General features: G+C 49.5%; 2 protein-coding genes and 1 long non-coding RNA gene across 4 annotated transcripts; 1 reads left to right on the forward strand and 2 right to left on the reverse strand.

The window, feature by feature from the left end:
- Positions 1-572: 572 nt before the first annotated feature.
- Positions 573-4912, reverse strand: PPCS (phosphopantothenoylcysteine synthetase). 2 transcript variants are annotated; one of them, XM_063176957.1, is made up of 3 exons: positions 4248-4912; positions 2928-3031; positions 573-1156 (listed from the first exon to the last, which is right to left on the reverse strand). In XM_063176957.1, the coding sequence occupies exons 1-3, from the start codon at positions 4867-4869 to the stop codon at positions 833-835; spliced, it is 1050 nt and encodes a 349-aa protein (XP_063033027.1). In that variant the 5' UTR covers positions 4870-4912; the 3' UTR covers positions 573-832. The 2 variants fall into 2 exon arrangements, with proteins under 2 accessions (XP_063033027.1, XP_063033028.1); XM_063176958.1 differs by having other exon boundaries at positions 4687-4708.
- Positions 4913-4941: 29 nt separating this feature from the next.
- Positions 4942-23718, forward strand: ZMYND12 (zinc finger MYND-type containing 12). Its single transcript, XM_063176956.1, has 8 exons — positions 4942-5036; positions 7311-7452; positions 14953-15124; positions 16379-16548; positions 18634-18756; positions 20145-20265; positions 22001-22146; positions 23447-23718. Exons 1-8 carry the CDS (start codon positions 4954-4956, stop codon positions 23564-23566), a joined length of 1077 nt encoding a protein of 358 aa, XP_063033026.1. The 5' UTR covers positions 4942-4953; the 3' UTR covers positions 23567-23718.
- On the reverse strand, positions 4990-15590 carry LOC134429690 (uncharacterized). Its single transcript, XR_010030633.1, has 5 exons — positions 15396-15590; positions 13948-14008; positions 7569-7628; positions 7324-7405; positions 4990-7231 (listed from the first exon to the last, which is right to left on the reverse strand). It is a non-coding gene; the product is annotated as an uncharacterized LOC134429690 (long non-coding RNA).
- Positions 23719-23951: the final 233 nt, after the last annotated feature.

Below are 23951 nucleotides of genomic sequence, written 5' to 3' on the forward strand. Positions count from 1 at the left end.
CCTTGAAACCCAAAGGTGACTCCATGAGATGGAGGAACTGAAGAGCTATGTAGGTCCACCTTGCAGAAGCACTCACTGGCTGAAGACACCTCACAAGGGCATGGCAGAGAAAGGAGAAGACCAGGACATGGCAGAGTGCAGGGAGGGCCTTCCCCTGAGCCCTCTGAGATCCTCAGAAAGCAATGGGCAGATCCTGGACTTGCAGGAGCCACTTCTACTTGGGTACCACAGCCAGCAATCCCAAAGTGCTGGTGCCCAAACACTGCCAGGGTGGAAGCATCCACAGGAACAGGGGCATCCCTGATCCTGTGGGATGGGGCTGGCTGTGTCTGTTTGAGCCCAGGTGGGGCTGGCTGTGCCCCAGTTTGAGCCTGGGGAATGTCCCCACCCAGCACTTCACACAGAGGAGCAGACACAGTGCTGGAAGCCCACACTGTGTTCTCAAATCCAATGAAACCCCAATATTCCCACTGCCCCAGTGTGCTCCTCAAAAAGCTCAGATTATTTCCAGTCACAAAACCAGCACACCCCCATTCCTTCCTCCTGCCATTCTAAAAGAAAATTCAAAGAGAGAGATTCAAGAAATTCTTTATATACAGAGACCTCGACCATTTCTCGTCCTCCCAGCTCTCCCAGCCCACGGGACAGAAACAAGCTCCTTTCCTCCTCTGGAATGGTTTCACTTCCTTGTATTTCTCTTTTCCAAAGCCACAACAGCTGTGGCCAAGCTGTTTGAAAGTGACAGAGTGTTGGACGGCCCTCCTTGTGCTCCGTGGGGATTGTTTATTCACCTGCACAGGCTCCATCCAGCCTCACTCCCAGATTTTCCTCCTCAGCCTTTCCTCTCTATAAAGGCAGTGTGCTGGCCCTGCAGGTAACTCACAATCTTCTCCTCTATTTCCATGCCTTGTGCCAGCTCCTCGTCAGACAGGGATAAGGGAGTCTGTGAGTCCCTGGTGACAATGATGACAGAGGTTCTGCGCGACTCCAGGACGTTGGCCACCACCACCTGGTGCCTGTATTTCTCCAGAGCCTGCTGAGATTTATCCAGCAGGATCTGGGCATCTGTCTCCAGTTTGAAGGAAATCACAAAAGCCTCAGGGGCCCAGTCTCTGACCAGGGGTGACAGCATTTTTGGCACCATCTTCATTGTGATCTGCAGTGGGGAAAGATAAAGAGAAAAAAATCAGTCAAAACATTGCAGGGATGTCACAGACATGTCTTATGAAAAATCCTTTCCTTAGGATTTTTTTCTCCTGAGAAGCTGAGAGGCCTCAGGAACAAAATGTAAACATTGATTATCTGCTGCTGTGGAATGCAACAGGTAGATCTGTGATTAGTGTTATAGAGTTATTTCTAACTAATAACCAGTCACAGTCAGCTGGCTCAGACTCTGTCTGAGACACAATCTTCTGTTATCATTCTTTCCCTTTCTATTCTGAGCCAGCCTTCTGATGAAATCCTTTCTTCTATTATTTTAGTATAGTTTTAATACAATATATATCATGAAATAATAAATCAAGCCTTCTGAAACATGGAGTCAGATCCTCGTCTCTTCCCTCATCCTCAGACCCCTGTGAACACTGTCACAGGTGAGTTGTAACAAGAAATGGGATGGGAAAGAGGGAAATTCCAGCTTTGTTTCATATTCCATTTGCACCAAGAAGTTTTTCAAGGCAGTTCTCACCAAACAAGGCTCAAATGACACCAAATTTAAATTAAATGATCCACGTGGTGCTCACAGTCAGGGGGTTCTGAGGCCAGGCCACAGGAACCCTGCATTCCCAGAGCCAACCACACTGGGGGAATATAAACATGAGGAGAGAAGATTTAAAAAAGCATTATAACTGCACAAATCTGGGTTTTCACCTCCCCAGAATTCAGGTAGTTTATCCCATCTCCACCTCATGAAAGTGCTAAAGCATGGAGAAAAACAGTGGGAGACTGTTCTCCAGCTCCCCAACCTCTGGATCCATCACTGGCAATCAGGCCAGGTCTCATCTTTCCAATGTTATCATTAAAGAATAAAGCCCAGTAACTCCTTAGAAAGTAATTAATTAAATAAATGTGGTATTTGTTATATAAGGAATTCCAGAGACACCTGCTCCCATTGCTGGGAGGGACCTCAGCAGTGCAGTGCTGTTCTGTCATTCGTACAAGCAAGATGGATCCCAGAGTCATGGAAAGGTTTGGGGTTGGGAGGGACCTTAAATCCCATCCCATTCCACCCCTGCCATGGCAGGGACACCTTCCACTGTCCCAGGCTGCTCCCAGCCCTGCCCAGCCTGGCCTTGGGCACTGCCAGGGATCCAGGGGCAGCCCCAGCTGTGCCAGGGCCTGCCCACCCTCCCAGGGAGGGATTCCTGCCCAATACCCCAATCTAAATCCATTCTGTCAGTTTGAAACCATTCCCCCCAAGCCCCAGCACGCCAGACCCTTCTCCAAAGCCTCTCCAGACAAAAGGCAGCAACTCAAGCACTCCAGGAGCTATTCCTGGAGCACTTCAGCTCCCTGAGACCCACCCTCTCCTCATCTCCATGGAAGCAGGGGCAGCTTTAGAGGACAAAGCCACAAAGGCAGGAGGCACCTCAGGGGGCTCTCTCCATGTGCCACACCACAAGTGCAGACGTGTTGAAGCTGCTCCATATCAGACAGAGCAGCACTGACCTCGCTGCAGATAACCCATGGGACCCCTCAGCCCTTCATCCCAGCCTAAAAATAAACCTGGATCAAAGGAGAGCAGGGCTGATCCTGCCCTGCCCTCTTATCTGGGCCCCTCGGTGCAAGATAAAACAATGCAACTCCAGGACTTCCAGAGGGTTCTGTCCCTGTGGGATCTCACCCTCTGACAACACAGCTGTTATCCACAGCCAGCTCTCAGGAGAAGGACCCTGGCAGCAAGGAGGGCATGGCTGAGGGGGTCTCACCTGCAGGGGTCCCTCCGAGGACTGGATCTTGTGCTCTGGCATCTCAGAGACCGGGATGTAGAAATCCGACACGGCGGCTGCCAGGTAGAACATGGCACTGGAACCTGTGGGAGGGACACACAGCTGCTGTCTGTCCCCTGCTGCCAACAGGGGACACCAGGGGGATCCCCCAGCACAACCCCGAGCAGGGCAGCACTGCTGTCCCCACGCTGGGCTCTGTGCTGTGCCCCCCTCCCAAGCCCCAGCAGCCTCCAGAGTCAGCCCAGACCCTCACAGTGGGGTGCAGGAGCTCTCCAAGCAAGGGGGCCTCCTTGTCACCTCACAGCAGAGTCCAACAGGTCCTGGGATCACCTCATACCTGTGCCCACCGTGAGGGAGTTCTGTCATCTACCCCATGCTGGGGACCCCACAACATCCCCTCGTTCCTGCTCTGCCAGTCCCCTCACACTGAGACACCCACAGGCGTCTCATCCTGACCCTTCACACAGGACCACCCCGTCCCCTCAAACTAAGACATGCTGGGGGGCTCAATCCCCTCTCACCCCAAATTCTTTATGGAGAATTTCTTTATGTACAGAGACCTTCTTCACCCAGGACCACCCTGACCCCTCACACCAGGGACACCTCGGGGGGCTCCATCCTCCCTCACCCCGAACCTTGGCACAGGATCACCCTGTTCCCTCACATCGAGACCTCCACGAGAGCCTCATCCCTTCTTATCCCAAACTTTCACTCAGGACTACCCTGTCCCCTCACACTGAGACACCTCAGGGGGCTCCATCCCCTCTCACCCCGATCCTTCACACAGGACCAACCTGTCCCCTCACACCGAGACACCCACAAGACCCTCATCCTTCCTCATCCCGAACCTTCGCCCAGGACCACCGTGTCCCCTCACACTGAGACACCCCGGGGGACTCCATCCTCTCTCATCCCAAACCCTTCACACAGGACCACCCTGTCCCCTCAGGCTGGAGACACCCACAAGACCCTCATCCTTCCTCACCCTGAACCTTGCCACAGGACCACCCCATTCCCTCACACCCCCGGGGCTCCATCCTTCCTCATCCTGACCCTTCACACAGGACCACCCTGTCCCCTCACACTGGAGCCCCCACAAGAGCCTCATCCTTCCTCACCCTGAACCTTGCCACAGGACCACCCCATTCCCTCACACCCCCGGGGCTCCATCCCCTCTCACCCCGACCCTTCACACAGGACCACCCTGTCCCCTCACGCCCCGGGTGGCTCCATCCTCTCCTGCCGTGTGCCCCACACGCCGGTGCCCGCCCCGTCCCTCACTCCCGTTTCCCCCCGTACCGAGCGGCGCCAGCGCTCTGGCGGCGGCGCGCAGCAGCGCCAGGTACTCCACGAGCCCGGTGAACTCGATGGCGAGCAGCGCTCCCTCCTCGGTGGCGCGCTGGTACTCGCGGAGCGCGGGCAGCAGCGCGGGCAGCGCGGCGGGAGCGGCGGCCACGCCGGGCGGCGGCCCCGGGGTGAGGCGGAGCGCGTCGAGCAGCGCGGGCCCGTGCGGCGGCAGGGCGCGGGCCCAGGGGAAGGCGGAGCGGGCGCGGTGCAGGAAGCAGACGCCGTAGCCGGCCCGCACCAGGCGCTCGGCCGAGGCCGCCCCGCGCCGCCCGCTGCTGAAGTTCTCCAGGAAGCGCACGGCGCGCGCCTCCAGCGGCACCTGCGTCCCGCCCGACGTCACCAGCGCCACGCGCCGCCCGCGCGCCGCCTGCGCCGCCGCCCAAGCGCGCACCCGCTCCTCGGTCTCCGCCGTATCCACGGCGTTGTCCTCCTCATCGGCGTTGTCCTCCTCATCGTCCTTGTCCTTCTCCTGCTCCTTCACCGCCGCCGCCGCCATGACCGGGACCGGCCCGCCGGAAATCACGTGTGGCGCCTTTCCGCACCGGAAGTGTTGTCTTGACAACAGAACGGCCATTGGTGTCGGACGGAGGTGATGGGTCCCGCCTCACCGGAAGTGTCGCCCCGGCAACCGGGGACGCTCTGAGGGTTCAGGGCCGGCATGGCGGGGCCGCCGCGCTGCGAACTGTGCGGGGCCCGAGGGGCGCCGCTGCGCTGCCCCGGCTGCCGCCTCACCTACTACTGGTGAGACTGCCCGGGGGACAGCGACAGGGCAGGAGGAGGCAGGGGTTGGCTCCGGGGAGAGCCTGGAAAGGTTGGGATGAGGATTCAGCGTGAGGGCCAGGAAGGAGGAGGCAGGGATTGGCTCCAGGGTGGGGCTAAGGCACAGGCAGCAAGGTTGGGATGAAGATTCAGCATGAGGCCCAGGAAGGAAGAGGCAGGGATTCCTCCAGGGAGAGCCCGAGACACAGGCAGAACGCTTGGGATGAGGATTGGCATTCAGGATAATGCAGGGACAGACTCTGGACAGGACGAGAGGCACAAAAAGCTCAGGACACAAAGCACAGGGCATGGGAAGAAGGGCCAGGGTGAGGCATCAACTCTAAGGAATTTAGAGATTTTACAGGAGCTGAGGTTTTGGTTAGAGATAAGCTTTAATGGAGTTAATCAAAATAAATGGGTAGGCCTTGATGAAGTTAAGAGTTAGTAATTAACGAATAATTGATTGCTTGTCAACATAATGTTTGGTTAGCTGTGTGTACAATGATTCTTCATTATAGAAACTGATAAATAGCTTTTAGGAACAATTGTTTTTAGGAACATCAGACAATTGTGGCCTCCTCTGCTCTGAAACCAATTGAAGACAGGAATGGGAGTTCTACCACGGGTTCATTTGTCACATTTGCATTGAAAAGGTAGAAAGGTCAGATGGAGAATGACTTCATTTATTTCCTCATTTTGGGACCCCTCCCCATGAAAGGGACCACCGACCTATTTCAAGGAACAAACTACTCATGCATAATTAGCTTTTGAAGTAATTACCATGCTTAATAGCTTTTGAACTAATTACCTAACGAAGTGAGGAATGGGATGTACCAAAGTTATGAATGTGCATTTGTATTTTGGGTATTCAGTATTTGTACAGATAAAAGAACTTTGTAATCACCTTTAAATGAATACTTGTATGGATAAAAGGGCTCTGTAATCACCTGTAAATTGCAGTGTGTATTTGGGAATTATCCTGCAATAAACATTCCCTTTCTAACTTTAAACTGTTAGAGAATTTTTGGATATCGGTTCTAGATCAATATCCATATTGGGAATGGGATGTAAAAGTCATGAATATGTATTTTGGGTGTTCAATACTTGTATGGATAAAAGGGCTCTGTAATCACCTGTAAATTGCAGTGTGTATTTGGGAATTAGCCTGCAATAAACAAACACTTTTTAACTTTGAACTCTTAGAGAGTTTTTGTCTGTCTAAGTTGGATATTGGTACCAGATCAGTATCCATATGGGGAATGGGATGTGCCAAAGTCATGAATATGTATTTTGGGTATTCAGTACCTGTATAGATAAAAGGACTCTGTAATCACCTGTAAACTGGGGTGTGTGTTTGGGAGCCATCCCAAAATAAACACACACTTTCTAACTTTAAACTGTTAGAGAATTTTTGTCCCTCTCAGTTGGATATCAGTACTAGATCAATATCCACATTTTTAATAAATCAAGGGTGAGGCCCAGGAAGCAGGAACAGCCACAGGAGGAGGCTTGGGACACGTGGACAAGGCCCAGGATGAAATGTAGGAGGCAGGAACAGGACAGAGAAGCAGGGACAAAGCCTGGAGTGTGGTGTGGGACACAAGGAAGAGGCAGGGATTGTCCCTGGGACACACAGACACAGGGATGAGATGTGGGGCAAGGCTCAGGAGGCAGGGATGGGCTCAGCATCCTCCACAGAGCCAGGATGGAGCCTGGAGAGAGCCTGAAGCTCAGGCAGTTCCCACAAGGGTGGCTTGGTTTGATTTTCCATTGTTGGATTTGTTCAAACTGAGCTGGATCAGGAGTTCAGGGAGTGATTTAAATAAGGATTTTAGCACAGAAAACTGTGGGGATGGGGCAGGAGGGAGCTGTGAAATTGAGAAATTTGGGAATATCATCATTGGGATTTTAGCACAGGGAGCTGTGGGGATGGGGCAGGAGGGAGCTGTGAAATTGAGAAATTTGGGAATATCATTATTGGGATTTTAGCACAGGGAGCTGTGGGGATGGGGCAGGAGGGAGCTGTGAAATTGAGACATTTGGGAATATCATGTTTTGGGATTTTAGCACAGGGAGCTGTGGGGATGGGGCAGGAGGGAGCTGTGAAATTGAGACATTTGGGAATATCATGTTTTGGGTACCCTGCAGGCAGCCCAGGGGCTCTGAGTGGAGAAATCCTGGAAGACAGCAGGGAATAATCTCATTTTAGGTAAAATCCCAGCAAATACCAGTGTCTTTCTCCCCTCCTTTTGCCAGTGATGTCTCCCACCAGAAAACTGACTGGAACAGCGTCCACAGCAAAATCTGCCACCTGCTCAGCCCAGTGCTCAAGCCCCAGCGCTGTTTCCATTCTGCAAAGGACAGAAAAGAAGGCAAGGAGGAACTGCTGAGGAAGCAGGTGGGTGCAGGAGGAACCAGCCCAGCTCCAAAGTGCTCCCAGGGATGGAATCCCAGCTCCTCTCCCCACCCTGGCTGTCCACAGTGGGACACACCATGGAATTTTCATGGGCTCACCTGGAATTTTCAGCCACCCTGGAGTGTCCAAAGCAGCCTTGGGCTGTCACTGCCCAATCCCTGTAAAACAGAAAGGAGTTTCTTGCCTAAAACCAAGCAAGACTTTTGCCCAGAAAGGAGTTTCTTGCCTAAAACCAAGCAAGACTTTTGCCTTCACAGGATCTTTTAGAATTCCTCCCTCTGGATGAGGATGGCACCTCCTTGGTTGATTTGGGACTTGGTTGCAGAGGTTTGGGGGTTGTTTTTTTAAACAAAACCTCGAAAATAAGGGGAGTGGGAGCATCCTCTCTGTCATTCCCCGTGGCATTCACACTCTCTGGAAAAATCCCTTCACCCAGGGTTTTTCTCCTGGGAAGCCTCAGAGAAAAATGAAAACAATTCTTATCTCATTTGTTTCTCCTGTGTTTTGCTGCTTTGGAATGTGTTTGGAGATTGTTCACCCACAGGTGATTGTTCCATTGCATTCTGCTGGGAGTTGTTTTCACTCTTTGGTCAATCAGGTTCAAGCTGTGTTGGGACTCTGGAAAGAATCACGAGTTTTCATTATTATCTTTTTAACCTTCTGTCTGTATCCTTTCTATATTCTTTAGTATAGTTAGTATATCATTCTATAATATAATGTAATGTAATATAATATGCCTTCTGAGAACATGGAGTCAGATCCATCACTCCTCCCTGCCACAAAGGAGGAATCCCTACAAACACAACAATTCCTGAGCCTCCAGCCTTTTCCACAGTGTTTATTTCATGTCCTGATCTCTTCTAAGGTGTTTTTGGCCCAGCTCTGGGGACCAGCTCATTGCTGTCACCTTTCCTGGGAGCTTCCAGAAAGGTGAAGTCCAAAGGCAAAAGTCCTGTTTGGTGAGAGCTTGTGACAGGCTTCAGGCATCAGATTCCTTTTGGTTTTACAGGAACTGGGCAATGACATCATGGGCTGGTTTGGAAACTCCTGTCTGGCTGAAAATTCCAGGTGAGACTGTTGAGCAAAGTCCGCAGAAGGTGTGTCAGGCCAGCGTGTCCCAAAGGGAAAAAGCAAAACTTCCTGAACTCCAGGTTCTGTTGAAGTTTGTTCTTTATAAAACCTGCAAGGAAGGTTAAAATGGGTGTCATGGGGGTGTGGCAGGATCCTGCATCCAGCAGAGCTTGAAGCTGTTCCAAGAAACTCCCCTGCTATTGAACACTGGTGTTGACACTGATTACATCACTGACTTTATTGCAACTAAAATTATCCCCATACATTCCAGCAGGCCACGTGGCTGCCAGCTGAGGGAAGTGCTCCTTCATTAGCTGGAAGTTAATCTGCTGGTTTAATTAGGTGAGGGGAAAGACAGCAGGAAGGCTGGTGGAGAGAAAGTCACTCTTGATTGGGGTTCACACTGGGTGAGCAAACAGCAGTGTGGGGCTGGGAATGGGCAAGGCAGGGAGAGAAGACTCTGGGGTTATTTTGAAGTGGAGATATTTATAAGCTCCTTAACAACCCTTAACATCATCTGTTCTTTGACCTTTGTCTCCAGCCTGTTTAAATGAAGTTGATTTTGAGACTGGTCTGTGCTGGAACACTTTGCTGTCCTTCTCTCCAAATAGAGGAGACAGTGGAAATCCCTCAGGGAAAAAGTTCCTTTTTGTCCAGCAGGATTTGGAGATGGTGGAAATCCCTCAGTTACCTGCAAGAGGGAGAAGTTCCTTTGTGTCCAGCAGGATTTGGAGCAGCCAAGTTGGGTCTGGGCTGGCTCAGAGGTGTTGGGGATGTGATTTAGTGCATCACTTTCCTATTCCAGATCCAACAAAAGTGCTTAAAAACTTTTTTCCCTGTGAGGGTGAGGAGGCCGTGGAATGGTTGCACAGAGAATTTGTGGCTTCTCCTGGATCCCTGGAAGTGTCCCAGGCCAGCTTGGACAGGGCTTGGAGCACCCTGGGATAATGGAGAATGTCCCTGCCATTGCAAGATGAGCCTTAGGCTTCCTTCAACCCAAACCAGTCTGGAATTTTATGCAAAAAAGTCCTTTGGAGTCGAAGGAGAAGCTCTGCAGACTCATGATAACCAGAGAAAAAACCTTCTGCCCAAAGCCTGCCTTGGTTTTGCTGCTTTTTGAACATTTCTGCTGCACTTCACCCACTCCTGCCCCGTGTTTGTTTAGCAAACACAGAGCTGCAGCCTCAGTCAGGACCCAGGGAAAGCTGGGCACATCCAAATGCCCTGTGGTCCAAGGAGCAGGGAGCCAGGAGCTTTTATGAGTTTCATTCCTTGTCTGTGCTCCAAAGCTTTGTTGATAGAAATCTGCTTCTGTCAACATAGCCAGGGGGGTGCCTGCAGACAGCACCTCCAAACCAGCAGAGCTCCAGGTTTCTGTTTGGAGATGAGCCTCACCTGCCTGTGTGATGTCAGCTCCCCACAGCTCCTGGGCATGGGAAAAGACCCAGCCCTGCTCTCCTCCAGCTCACTGGAGCCTTCCCTCTCCCTGAAATCCTCATTTCTTCAGGCACGCCGTAGATTTTGGTGCCATTTCTCCAGACACACCGTAGATTTTGGTGCCTGGGAGTGAATAAAGGGTGTGGCACTGAGCCCTGAGTGTGTTCCCACCCCCTGCTCCCACCTGGAGCAGAGCTGGGGTCCTCAGCCCCCTCAAACCCCAAAAACTGTGTGGGGGCATCTTCAGAGAAACCTCAAATTGCATCACCCATGGAGAGAGCCCAGGTGGGGGGAAACCAGGGCAGGGAACCATCCCCCCAGGGCTCTTCAGGGCCAAAGGGAGCCTTGCTCCAAGGCTTGGAGCTGTGGGTGGAAATATTCACTGCTCCAGGGCAACTCCTGCTCCTCCTTCTCCTCCTGGAAGCCGTGCCAGGGTCCAACCCCCAGCTTTGTCCTCGCTGCAGATGTTTCAGGCCATGGGAAGCAGCAAAGATAGCATTGACAAGGAGTAAAAAAAGAAAGATCCCAATCTCCAGCACCTCCCAGATGCCAATCTGGGCCGTGCCCACGCACTGGGGTTTGCACTGCTTGCACCAGACTGGCACAGACAGAAAAAGCAGCCTGAGAAATAACCAGCTTTTCCTGCTGCTGCTGCCCCAAGCTTGTGCTGACTTTCTCCTGGGCACCACCTGCTCGCTGGACACACTCAGAATCCCAAACTGGTTTGGCATGGGAGAGACCTTAAAGTCCATTTTATTCCACCCCTTGCCAAGGGCAGGGACACTTCCACTATCCCAGGGTGCTCCAAGCCCTGTTCAACCCACCCTTGGACACTTGCAGGGATGCCAGAACATCTCTGGAAAACCTCTCTTTGCCCTTTCCATGTTCTGGTAGCTCAGGAATGGGTGCTGTGTTTTCTGGCTCTTGGCTCTCCTCACTGCACCAGGGGCTGTTGCTCTGGGCTGTGCCCTTTGGTGATCTCATTCATCCCAAAGGTGTCTCTTGACCTCAGCCAGGATCTCCAGGAAACTCTCCCAGGCTATCCTGGAGTTCCTCCTTCACCCATGGCACAACTCTGCCTCTCTGCAGGCAGTTCAAGCTCAGCAGAATGCCCAAGCCTGGCCTCCAGGAGCTCTGAGACTGCCCAGCTCAGCCCCAGCTGGAGGCAGAGGGTGATGAAGGGGTGAACTTGTGTTTCCTCAGGGTCTCACTGAGAAAACCAGGCTAGAACCAACAGTTTTGTGCTCTCCAGCAGCACCACTGATTCCCAGACAGCTTTCCTGCTGCAGCACTGCTGGGAAAAGCTGATGGAGAAGTGTCAGTAGTGCCTGGATGGGCTCCGAGCAACCTGGTCTATGGAATTGTCCCTTCCCATGATAGGGAGTGGAAAAGATGAGCTTTAAGGCCTCTCCCAACCCAAACCTTTCTGGAATTCTATCATCCTACAAGGATCCTTGTGCTTTTTCCTTGGCACCCCTGTAAGGGCGCAGAATGCGCAGCTCCTGGCAGGGAGGAGGAATTGGGATGGAGGTCTGTTTGTGGAGCTGGGGATTGCATCAGCTGCTGCTAACCTCGGAGAGGAAAATGGTGTGGAGTGGTAGGAGCAGCAAAAAGGCAGGGAGCAGCTAGGTATGGATAATACAGGATAAGTTATGGATTCTGACAAACCCAAACACTGCAGGAGCAGCTGCACCACCAACCCTGGCTGGGGATGGATTTGTTGAGTGTAATACATTCTGATTTTGACCACTTTTCAAACTCTGCACACCAAATCCCAGTGCAGGAGAGCCAGGAAGGGCAATATATTCTGATTTTGACCACTTTTCAAACTCTGCACACCAAATCCCAGTCTGGGAGCAGCCAGGAGAGGGTGGGATGAAGCTGCAGTTCCCTGTGAGGAGCTCTCTCCTTGCTCCCTGGCCATGTCTCCAGTAGCTGGAACTGTGCCATGGATATATGGATAAGTACAGGGTAAATTTTGGATTCTGACAAACCCAAACACTGCAGCATCCCCAGCTGGGGATGGATTTGCTGAGTGTAACACATTCTGATTCTGACCAGTTTTCAGACTCTGCACACCAAATCCCAGTGCAGGAGCAGCCAGGAGAGGGTGGGATGAAGCTGCAGTTCCCTGTGAGGAGCTCTCTCCTGGTTTCCTGGCCCTGTCTCCAGTAGCTGGAGCTGTGCCATGTATATATGGATAATACAGGGTAAGTTTTGGATTCTGAAAAACCCAAACACTGCAGCATCCCCAGCTGGGGATGGATTTGCTGAGTGTAACACATTCTGATTCTGACCAGTTTTTACACTCTGCACACCAAATCCCAGTGCAGGAGCAGCAGGGGAGAGGGTGGGATGAAGCTGCAGTTCCCTGTGAGGAGCTCTCTCCTGGTTTCCTGGCCCTGTCTCCAGTAGCTGGAGCTGTGCCATGTATATATGGATAATACAGGGTAAGTTTTGGATTCTGAAAAACCCAAACACTGCAGCATCCCCAGCTGGGGATGGATTTGCTGAGTGTAACACATTCTGATTCTGACCAGTTTTTACACTCTGCACACCAAATCCCAGTGCAGGAGCAGCAGGGGAGAGGGTGGGATGAAGCTGCAGTTCCCTGTGAGGAGCTCTCTCCTGGTTTCCTGGCCCTGTCTCCAGTAGCTGGAGCTGTGCCATGTATATATGGATAATACAGGGTAAGTTTTGGATTCTGACAAACCCAAACACTGCAGCATCCCCAGCTGAGGATGGATTTGCTAAGTGTAACACATTCTGATTTTCACTAGTTTTCAGGCTCTGCACACCAAATCCCAGTCCAGGAGCAGCCAGGAAGAACAATACATTCTGATTCTGACCAGTTTTCAGGCTCTGCACACCAAATCCCAGTCTGGGAGCAGCCAGGAGAGGGTGGGATGAAGCTGCAGTTCCCTGTGAGGAGCTCTCTCCAGCAGCTGGAGCTGTGCCAGGCTGGCAGCACGGGGCTTGGCTGGCTCTGAGTCACACCAGAGCCCCTGGCTCTAATCTCCTTTCTGGTCTTGTGATGATCATTTTCTGTGCTTCACAGCTTTTATTGCTGCAGCCTTATGAGACCTTGTCAGGAGGCGTAAAGGATTCTTCATCCAGGAAGACACCACATGACCAAAGCTGTTCCTGCTCAGAGCAGGAATGGAGCCAGACTCTAATACCTTCTAATATGACAGCTTTAATGTCTGTCTATTAATTACAGCCACAAACTACATTACAATTGCTGCTTTTTAATTTGAAAACCCAATTTTAAAAAGAGCCTGTGCATCTGTAACCACGATGTGGGGGTGTTTGCAGGGGTCCCAGCACGAGGGAAGAGATGAGAATCTTGACTCCATGTTTCAGAAGGCTGATTTATTATTTTAAGATATATATTATATTAAAAGAAAATGGTATATTAAAGCTCTGCTAAAAGAATGGAAGAAAAGATTTCATCAGAAGGCTTAGAAAGGAATGATGATAAAATCTTGTGCAGCCATGACACAGGTGGCTGTCATTGGTCATCAAGTAAAACCAATTTCACATGCTGGGTAAACAATTCTCCAAATCACATTCCATAGCAGCAAAATATGGAGAAGCTGAAGCTTTTCATCTTCTCAGGAGAAAAGATGCTGGCAAAAGGATTTTTCAGAAAATATGTCTGTGACACACCTGGTCTAGTGAAAAGTGTCCCATGGCAGGGGATGTGATGAGATGGGCTTTAGGGTCTCTCCAACCCAAACCGTTGTGGGGTTCTGTTGGGAAGGATGAAAATTTGACAAGAAAGTCTCACAGATACGTGTCCTTAGCAGAAGCATTTTTCAATGTAGAGTCTGATGAAGGAATAGAGATGGAAGCAAGTTTTGATACAGAAAAAAGAATTGCTGAGCCAGTGTTACTAGATAACCAAGGAGGCAAAGGGTGTGTTAGTTAGAAGGGGTTTTTATGACTTAGAGCAAAGGATAAACCCACCTCAAACAAAAAGATGGTTTTACCAAGCAGGAAGATAGCACAGGCAAACAAGTCAGCAAAGCTGCAAGTAGAAAAAAGGTCTCAGGATTTTCCACTGCAAGAAAACGGAATAACAACTTCTAGCTTAAACTGCAATGTACTAACTTTTAGTGATTGGAGAACAGTAACATGAATATGGTAATTATAGTAGTTATGATGGGCTATAGATGAAAGTTAAGGTAGAGATTGGTTCTATTCTATTAAGATGCTCAGCAAAGAAAAGTGTATAATGCATTGTAACCAAAAGAAAAGTATATAATGCATTGTAACCAAAACCAAGGGGTCTCCAGGCCTGTCTGCAGCTGGAGCTGACAGCTGTGGGCACAGCTGTCATCCATGACCCTGGGCTGCTGTAACTCTTGGATATACAATAAACTGCATTTTGGAGAGCTGCCTGGAGTCCCATATCCCTCATTTAGGCTCTTACAGTGGCGCCCAACGTGGGGTGCCAGTAGTAAGAGAGATTAATAAGAACCTGAATGAGGGACGTGGGTCTCCAGACCCTCCTGCAGCTGGAGCTGACAGCTGTAGGCACAGCCTCTGTCACCCAGAACCCTGGACTGCTGTAACTGCATTTTGGAGAGCTGCCTGGAGTCTCACATCTCTCATTTAGGCTCTTTCAGTGGTGCTCAACGTGGGGCACCATCAGTAAGAGCCTAAATGAGGGATGCAGGTCTCCAGGCCGGCAGCTGGAGCTGACAGCTGTAGGCACAGGCTCTGTCACCCACAACCCTGGACTGCTGTAACTGCATTTTGGAGAGCCACCTGGAGTCCTGCACCTCTCATTTCAGCTCTTACAGGGTTCTGTGATTTCTTTTCCCTGTTTTTTCTCACCGTGGCCCTGCTGTGTTTCCCTGCAGGAGTCCCTGATTGGGGTGGCGCTGAGCACAGCCCCTGGAGTCCCTCACCCCTCATTTCAGCTCTTAGAGGGTTCTGTGATTTCTTTCTCCCCGTTTTTCCCCTCAGGAGTCCCTGGTTGCCGTGGCCATGAGCAGGGCACAGTGCTTTGTGTGGGCAGGGCAGCCCCTGGAAGCCATCCCTGCGGCCCTGCAGGCCCTGCGCTCCAGCTCCCGCCTGCTGGGCCCGGCCTCCCTGCGCCTCCTGCCCATCTATCTGCTCCTGGCCGAGGCCTGCACGGGTGAGCATTGTCAACACGGGAATGCTGGCAAGGACAAGGCCCCCCGGCTCAGGTTTCTGCTTTCCTTTTGCCATTTATCTGGGCAGGAGCACTTGTGGGCCCTGCTGTGCCTCAAGGGCATTGCAGAGACGTGAGCTGTCACACACACACACACCCCCCTCACACCCCTTTTCCGCACTCAGCGCTCAGGAGATCAATGAAATCAAATGAAATGTTTTCTCCCTCTCCACCAATTCCCACAGGAGAAGCTGTATGAAATTCTATTATTTACCTCCACGGCCTCAGATGACTCCCCAAAGCGTTAAATTCCACAGGGTGCTTAGTTGTGCTCTTATCTCAGCAAACATTTCAGAGGCCATTGCACCCAAAGAACTCCCGGTTCATTCTCAAATCTTGCTCTGCCTGAGCAGGGCTTTTTCTCATTGTTTGCTTTGGAAAACGTGGCAAATAAGGGCATGGGAGCTGCTCTGCCTGTAAATCACTGCCATTCCAGGAGCTCACACAATGCTCTGCTGGCACAGCGGGGCTGACTCAGGGCTGTGGTGAGAGCAGGGAGAAAAAACCCAGTGAGTAATTCCAGTGTGATAGAGTGAGAGACAGCAGTGCCTGCCTGCAGTGAACCTGTTCAGGACACGTGTTCCAGAGGGATTGTGAGCAGTGTAGCCTCTGACATGGAGCCAGGCTCGGAGAGCTGGGGGTGCACACCTGGAGAAGGCTCCAGGGAAACCTCAGAGCCCCTTCCAGTGCCTAAAGCGGCTCCAAGAGAGTTGGAGAGGGAATTGGGACAAGGGATGGAGTGCCAGGACAAGAGGGCAGACACGGGAATGGGATATTGGGAAGAAATCCTTCCCTGTGAGAGTGCAGAGGCCCTGGCACAGTTTCTCCAGAGAAGCTGTGGCTGCCTCATCCCTGGAAGTGTCCAAGGCCAGGTTGGATGGGGCTTGGAGCAACCTGGGATAGAGGAAGGTGTCCCTGCCCATGGTAGGGGGTGGTACTAGATGACCCTGAAGGTCCCCTTCAATCCAAATCAGTCTGGAATTCTGTGTTTTCTGGCTCCTTTTGGAGCTCTCTACACATTCACCTGTCTGTAAATGAGTTACCAGGGTAACTCAGAAGCACTTGGGAAAGAAGTGGGGAATCCCCAAAATGCATTTCCATATCAAGCTACCCCAGGACAGTCAGTAGCATTCTCCAGATTAAAAAATGCTCCTTTACCTTCCTTATTCCCCTGATTATCCCTCCATGTCATTCCAGGTGCTGGCCGTCCCCGACAGGCAGCCAAATACCTCTCCCAAGCCCAGTGGATCGTGCTCCAAAGCCCAGACTGCAGTGCTGCTCTCCAGTCTAAGCTACACCAAGGGCTGGGGCTTTTCTCTATTGCTGAAGGAAACATGGACCAGGCTCTGTATCACCTGGCCAATGATGTAAGTCCCTTGGAACACAGGAGCAAGCATTATTCCATTTTAATTCCTTCCATTTTAATTCCCTCTCTCCTCCCAGATCAGTGTGGAAATGGCAACAGGCAGATTTGGGATTGTGAGAGGGTTCACACCACAGACACCTACACTGGATAGATCTGAGACACCTGTGGAGCTGAAGATGTGTTTTGCCAGTTTGCTGTGAAGTGACAGAGAATCGTGGAATCACCAGGGCTGGAAAAGCCCTCCATGATCATCAAGTTCTGATCATTTCCCAGCAGTGCCAGCTCCACCACAAACCCATGTCTCATTTTTTGAGCACCTCCAGGGGTGGTGATTCCACCACTGCCCTGTGCAGCCTGTTCCAATCCTTGAACACCCTTCCCATGAGGGATTTTTCCCAATATCCAATCTGAATCTCCCCTGGCTCATTCTGATCCCGTTCCCTCTCCTCCTGTCCCTGTTCCCTGGGAGCAGAGCCTGACCCCTCAGCTGTCCCCTCCTGTCAGGAGCTGTGCAGAGCCACAAGGGCCCCCTGAGCCTCCTTTGCTCCAGGCTGAGCCCCCTCAGACACTCCTCATATGTTCCTCACATTCCTTGTCTCTATGGCTTCTCCCTATAAATTTCTCCATCAGCTTCATTTCAGTGCAGAGATGCCCAGACATTCCTGCCCCAAGCTGATGGAGCTGCCTTTATTCCACAGATATTTTAAATTTTGGCTGTTATTTCCCTCAATAATTTCCCAGCTCTGTCACCCATTATTTAATTAATGCCTTATTTCTCTATTTCAGTATTGATTCAATGACATTTTCTCAAATTCCACCAAAACTGTTTGGAATTGGTCATTGCCACCTGTGTTCCTGTGGATGCTTTGCCTGTCATTTGATCCTCCAAAGCCAGATGAACTTCTCCACCTCCTATTTCTGTCCCATGTGGACTAAATTTATCCAGTGATCCAGTGCTGAGTGATGTATCCCCACTCCTGTGGAATTTGATAGTGGCTTTGTGTGGGTGTAAATGATGACATAAAGGGAGAAGAGTCAGACCCTTTCTATTATAACACACAACCATGTCTCTGCTTGGTCTAAAAACCCTTTGGGCATTTGAGAATCCCACAAAGGAATCTCCTAAAACTCTTTGGAGACTTCCAAAATCCTCCTCCCCTCCCTTTTTTTTTTTTTTTTTTTTTTTTTCTTTCTTTTTTTAATTCCCTAAATGTGGCGCCTGCAAGGGCACCAGGTAAGAAGTTTTTAGCTCTCAGCAAGTTCAGGACCTGCCTGGACCTTGGCTGCGTGTCTGGGATCTGCTGAGAGTCACACAGGAGCTCAGAATAGCTGGAATGCTGCTCTGCCTTCCCACTCTTCCTCTGGGGGAGAGCAGGACTGCCTGGGGGCTGGGAGAGGGGGGACAGATGGACACGGGGCACAGGGACAGGGGGACAGGTGGGAAACCTGCTCTGGACTTCAGAGAATGAACCAAGAGGCGCCTCTGCCCCAGCCAGGGAGGGTTTAGGGTGTTGCATTCCCATGGATCAAGCCCCAAAATACAGATTTTGAGTAGGTTCCTATGGATAAACTCTGTGAACTGGGTGTATTCCTGTGAATAACCCCCAAAATGCAATTCTTTAGTACCTCATATACCTATGAATTACCACAAAATATAGGGCTTTTATACCTTATTCCTTTACATAACCCCAAAATACAGATTTTTACTAGGTTCCTATGGATAAACTCTGTGAACTGGGTGTATTCCTATGGATAACCCCCAAAATGCAATTCTTTGGTACCTCATATTCCCATGAATTACCACGAAATAGAGGTTTATACCTTATTCCTTTACAAAACCCCCAAAATACAGCTTAATACCTCATTTCTATGGATAACCCCCAAACAGAGATTTTGGCACCTCATTCCGGTACATAACCCCCAAAAAACAGCTTTTAAATGTCACATTTTCCAATCACTGTCAGGTATAATTTACACATTAAAAACCCCCCAGCATTTGCAATATTAATCCACAATGAAAAACTTCCCAGGTTTGACATGAACATGAACCTTCTGGGGCTTATTTTTTATTTAATATTTATTTCAGGTTTACCTGGCAACTGCTGAGTTTGGACTAAATTCTATTGAGGTCTCTGGAGGATATTTCCACATGGCCAATATTTTCTTCCACCAGAATAAAATGGATGCAGCAGACTCACTCTATTCTGAGGTTGGTAGAACCAAAAATCATCCTCTGGGTTTTTCTAGGCTTTTTTTCCATTTCCTTTCAATGGGATGATGACCATATCAAGTGTCAGTGTTGCCTTTTAGAATCAGTCCCAGAAACTAAATAATTATCTGAGTTAATGAAAAATAAAAATAAAAATAAAAATAAAAATAAAAATAAAAATAAAAACCAATAATAATAATAATTGTTACAATATAATATATTATAATATAATATTATATTAATATATTAATATATCAATATAATATATTAATATAATATAATATAATAATATATAATATAATATGATAATATATAATAATATATAATAATATATAATATATAATATATAATTATTGTCAATATATAATATTAATATAGATATAATATTATAGTATAGATAATAATATTCATAATATGAATATAAATAATGATATATATTATATAATAATATATAAATAATATATAAATAACAATAAAATAAATAATTATCTGAGTTAAAACGATGAGATATTATTCATATAATCAGTTCAAAATTCTTCAGTTTGGGCAGCCAAACCTTGTTAAAAAACAGCTTTGCTACCAAATTTCCTATAAAATTCCTGTAAATTCCACATTGATAAAAGATTTTCAGAATGGATTGATCAAGCAAGGAAAGTAATAATTATCTAATTGATTTAATAACTGAAAAAAATTAACTTTTATTTGTTTAAGTCAATTTTTATGGAAATAAGGTGCTGGGAGCTGCAAATTCCTGTCCTAAATTTCAACTCCATGAGCTTTTGGTGAAGATTTTGTTTAGATTTGTTGAGGTTGGGTGAAAATCAGCTGGAGAAGGGAGGGATCCTGTGATGGTGCTCACAGAGGTCTGAGGATGGGGGAAGAGATGAGGATCTGACTCCATGTTTCAGAAGGCTTGATTTATTACTTTATGATATATATTATATTAAAACTATACTAAAAGAATAGAAGAAAGGATTTCATCAGAAGGCTGGCTAAGAATAGAATAAGAAAGAATGATAACAAAGGCTTGTGGCTCGGACAGAGAGTCTGAGCCAGCTGACTGTGATTGGCCATTAATTAAAAACAATTAACATGAGCTAATCACAGATTCCCCCGTTGCATTCCACAGCAGCAGATAACCAATGTTCACATTTTGTTCCTGAGGCCTCTCAGCTTCTCAGGAGGACAAATCCCAAGGCAAGGATTTTCCACCAAAGATGTGTGTGACAGGATCTCAGCTGGGCTGTGTGGGCGCGGAGCAGGACGATCCCTCTGGGGACATCCAGCTCAGTGACCCGCAGGGCACGGGCCGTGCAGGGGCATTGTTTGGAGAACAAGGGAATGCCAGGGATCCACAGGAGTGCAATAATTGCCGTGTTTGCTGCCAGGTGAGCAGCCTGTGGCATGCCTGGCTGCTGAGCTCCCTGCACGGGCACCAGCGAGCGCTGCAGGCGCAGGCAGAGGCGTCGCCCTTCTCCGAGGAGGAGGAAGGCCCCGAGGAAGGCACCAGTAAGAGCTGATATTGCTCCTAAACCTTTGGGAACTGGGGGTTAAAGAGTCCCTGCACCCTACAGATCATGGTATACCAGAGGCTGGGTTGAATGGCAATGCCAGTTCTTGAGGAATAAGTGTGTTCCATGGAATCCAAGCTTTGCATTCTGTTTCACAGCTCCCTTGGCACTGACTGGAGCAAAGCAAAATTTGATTTGTGGACTCGTGGAATCATCACTTTAAAATCATCAAGTCCAGCCAATCCTCCAGCACTGTCCTGTTCCCCACTAACCCACATCCCAAATGGCATGTCCATGTGCTTCCTGAACACTTCCAGGCATGGGGACTGCACCATCTCCCTAGGCATGGTTCCAATGCTTTACCTGCCTTTCCATGAAAAAAATTTCTTCCTAATATTGCAAGTAAACCTCCCCGGGTGGAATTTGATACTCAAACATTCTCATTTCTCTGCAGCTCCTCAGTCTCCCTTTAATAATGGATGTGACATCTCAGCTCACTTAGGTGTGGGAGCAGCAGTTCATGATGGAATAGCCTGTACAGATAATTGGGTGTATTAATCAGGAGACCACTCTTGGGAGAAAGGCTGGGGAGTCTCTCACTGGCACATGAAGGTGCAGAAAGCATCAGTGTGTCCCTGGGACAACCTCAGGCTTCCCTGAAACCAGACCAGACTCTGGTTCTTGGCTCCTTTCTACCATCTGTGCTGATTCAGGAAAGGCGATAAAAATTTCTCTCCCTGAAACGTTCAAGGTCAGGTTGGACAGGGTTTGGAGCAACCTGGTCTAGTGGAAGGTGTCCTGCCCATGGCCATGGATTGGAATGAGATGTCTTTAAGATCCCTTCCAAACCAAAGCAGTCTGGGGTTCTGTGATTTTAAGAGAAACATTTCTGAAAATCCCATTATCCTGGCACCTCCTCCATCAGGAGTTCCCAGAGTAGGAAGAGCCCTAAGGCAGAGCTACAGGAGACCATCTTTGGTGTGACAGGAGTAGAAAAACAGTTCTTTTCCTCAGCTGTTGTGACTCCACATCCTGCCTGAAGGCACAACACAAGCACTTGTCACTTGTGTGCCAATGTTGGGACAGGAACAGGTGAGAGGCAGGATGGTAGCAAAGGCAAAGAAGGATTTATTCAAAAGAACCACAAGGTTTTTATAGAGTGGGACAATAGATTCTATTCTATTGGCTAACTAACAGAAAGATCTTTCTCACACACTGTCCTTGAGAGGGACAGAAAAATAAAGTAGAAAAACAGTACCTGCAAAGTGTTTATAGTCAACAAGTTATTACATCTTTCTAGCCCCTAAAACTCCTCCCAAGCTGCTGTGAGAATGCTTGATGTTCCTCTCTCTCTGTCCCATGGCACCCACAAGCACTGACTGCGTGAAAGGAGTCCTGTTCATGGACATGGAATTGCATGAAGCTGGGATCACAGACACCCACACTGGTTTGGATGGGAAGGACCTTGAAGTTCCACCTAATCCCACCCCTGGCATGGCAGGGACACCTTCCCCTATCCCAGGTTTCTCCCAGCCCTGCCCAGCCTGGCCTTGGACACCTCCAGGGATGGAGCAGCCACAGCTGCTCTGGGCACCTGTGCCAGGGCCTGCCCACCCTCAGACCACGCTGATATTTGTAACAGAAATGCTTTGCTGTCCAGAAGAGCCCCTTGGGCAGCTTTGGAGCTATTCCCTTGCACAAATGCACCCTCAGGACCGTTTCTGTCCCTGCAGCCGAGGCGCAGCGCGAGAGGGGAGCGCGGATGCTGAGCGCGCTGCTGGAGCTGCGGGAGCAGGGACCCCTGCAGCACCTGGGGGAAACAACCCAAATCCTGCACTCCCTGGCCATCATCCACTACCTGGGCCAGGACTATGCCAAGGTAGGTTGGGTCTGAAAGGGTTCAGGAGAATTGGCCAGCTGCTCCGGGGCCGTCCTGGTCCTCTTGTTCCTTGGTGCTTCTCCTGAGCCCACAGCGCTGGTGAGCAAGAGCAAAGTGCCTCAAGTGCTCAAACCAAGGGCTGGGGTGGGATATTGGGATAAATCCTTCCCTGTGAGGGTGGGCAGGCCCTGGCGCAGGGTGCCCAGAGCAGCTGTGGCTGCCCCTGGATCCCTGGCAGTGCCCAAGGCCAGGCTGGATGGGGCTTGTAGGTGTCCCTGCCATGGGGTCTGAGATCAGCTTTAAAGTCCTTTACTAGTCAAACTATTCCATGACTCTGTGACCTGCACCCTGTAAAGGCTGACAATCGTGGGGGATGAGGTTTGGTCTCTGCCAGGCCAGTGGATCCTGCAGTTATCCACATTTTCTGGGTTCTTCCTTTATCTGGACTATCTTGGCAGTAGCTGCCTTTAGATCTGAGCTCAAGGGTTACACAGAGCAAGATCTGGGGTTCACAGACCTGTCCTTGAGCCAGACTCTTCTGAGTTCAAGGTTCAGTCTACTGGGGTCTGTAATTCCAGTTTGGAATCTGCATTCCTGTGTCTTCATGGCTTAAAAATTCACATGATCAGTAATTTCTAATTTACCAAGAATTGATTTTGAGGATGTGCTGAGCAGATACCATCTGGAAATCAAGTCCTTGTGTTTGGGATCAGAGCTCAAAACCCTGAATTTCTTCAGCCTGGGTATTGAGGAGTGAAAATACAGGTGTTGAACAATACTGTAATGAAATATTAATGGTCTCTTCATTATATTATAGAAGCCACAACTTGGCTTTATATAATACAATGAAACTTGTGTTTGGGACACAGAAACAAATTTGAATTTATTTGAAAAATGAAAAAGACAAAGCTTTATAATTGTGAGGGTTTCTAACCCCTAGAAGAGCTAGCAAGGGAAATTATTTTGTTCCTTATCAAGAGAAATGAAGGATTTAGTTCAGAGTCAGTACAGCTGGGTTTTTTTCCCTGAAATGGCTTCGGGATTGTTCAGAGGAGCTGTGTTAGACAGGAGGTGATGCTCAGCACGGGGGGCTGGGGTCAGTAATCTTCTGTCTGCACCACTGGATCCTAAATATGGGATCTGCTGGCAGCTTTAGGCTCTCCTGTAAAGCAGCTTGTGCAGGTCACCTCGGAAAGAGAGCCTGGATCTGCTCCAGGCTGAGCCTCAGCAGGTATTTAACTCTCCCATGAGAAAATCCAGGTTCCTGACCATGCCTGGGCGTTTCTCTGTCCCATTCCAGGCCCAGGAGCTGGGGATGAAAGCCTTCGACCTGGCCAAGCAGCTGCCCCAGCAAGACTCTCTAGAAACCATTGGTCACCTGCTGGAGCTGATTAATGCCCACTTTTCCCAGACCACATGAAAACTGGCTCTGCCAGACCCAGTTTGTTTGGCCAGCTTCTCTCTGATCCAGGTTCCTGGACACCACCTTGGTCCTTCTTGCTGCTGCCTCTTTCCAGCTGCACCTGTGGCTGTCCTAACCTGTTTGGAAAATAAACATTTTGGTCTGAGTTATTCTTCATGTGCTGCTCCGCTTCTGTAACCTCTCAGGGAGTAACAGCAGCAGGGTGAGAAACAAAAGCACCACAAACATACTGAATAAATCATTTATTGGCCAGGTTGGGAGTGAGCAAACAGCCTCTCACAGCCTCATGGTGGCTGTCCAGGAGCCAAGACCTGCTCAGGTGTGTTTCTTACTGGATTCCTGCCTTTGCTGGCCAGTTTGGTGAGGGAGAGCCCATGGAGGG

Source organism: Melospiza melodia, chromosome 26 (assembly GCF_035770615.1).
Source record: "Melospiza melodia melodia isolate bMelMel2 chromosome 26, bMelMel2.pri, whole genome shotgun sequence".
NCBI lineage: Eukaryota > Metazoa > Chordata > Aves > Passeriformes > Passerellidae > Melospiza > Melospiza melodia.

Bases quoted from the DNA above. Each gene is read 5' to 3' on its own strand.
- PPCS (XM_063176957.1), bottom strand. From the start codon at position 4,869: ATGGCCGTTCTGTTGTCAAGACAACACTTCCGGTGCGGAAAGGCGCCA. The intron at 3,032-4,247 runs GTACGGGGGGAA...TCCCTCCCACAG, and splicing joins CAGAGCGCTGGCGCCGCTCG to GTTCCAGTGCCATGTTCTAC. The intron at 1,157-2,927 runs GTGAGACCCCCT...TCCCCACTGCAG, and splicing joins CCTCGGAGGGACCCCTGCAG to ATCACAATGAAGATGGTGCC.
- ZMYND12 (XM_063176956.1), top strand. From the start codon at position 4,954: ATGGCGGGGCCGCCGCGCTGCGAACTGTGCGGGGCCCGAGGGGCGCCG. The intron at 15,125-16,378 runs GTGAGCATTGTC...ATGTCATTCCAG, and splicing joins CCTGGCCGAGGCCTGCACGG to GTGCTGGCCGTCCCCGACAG. The intron at 18,757-20,144 runs GTTGGTAGAACC...GTTTGCTGCCAG, and splicing joins CAGACTCACTCTATTCTGAG to GTGAGCAGCCTGTGGCATGC.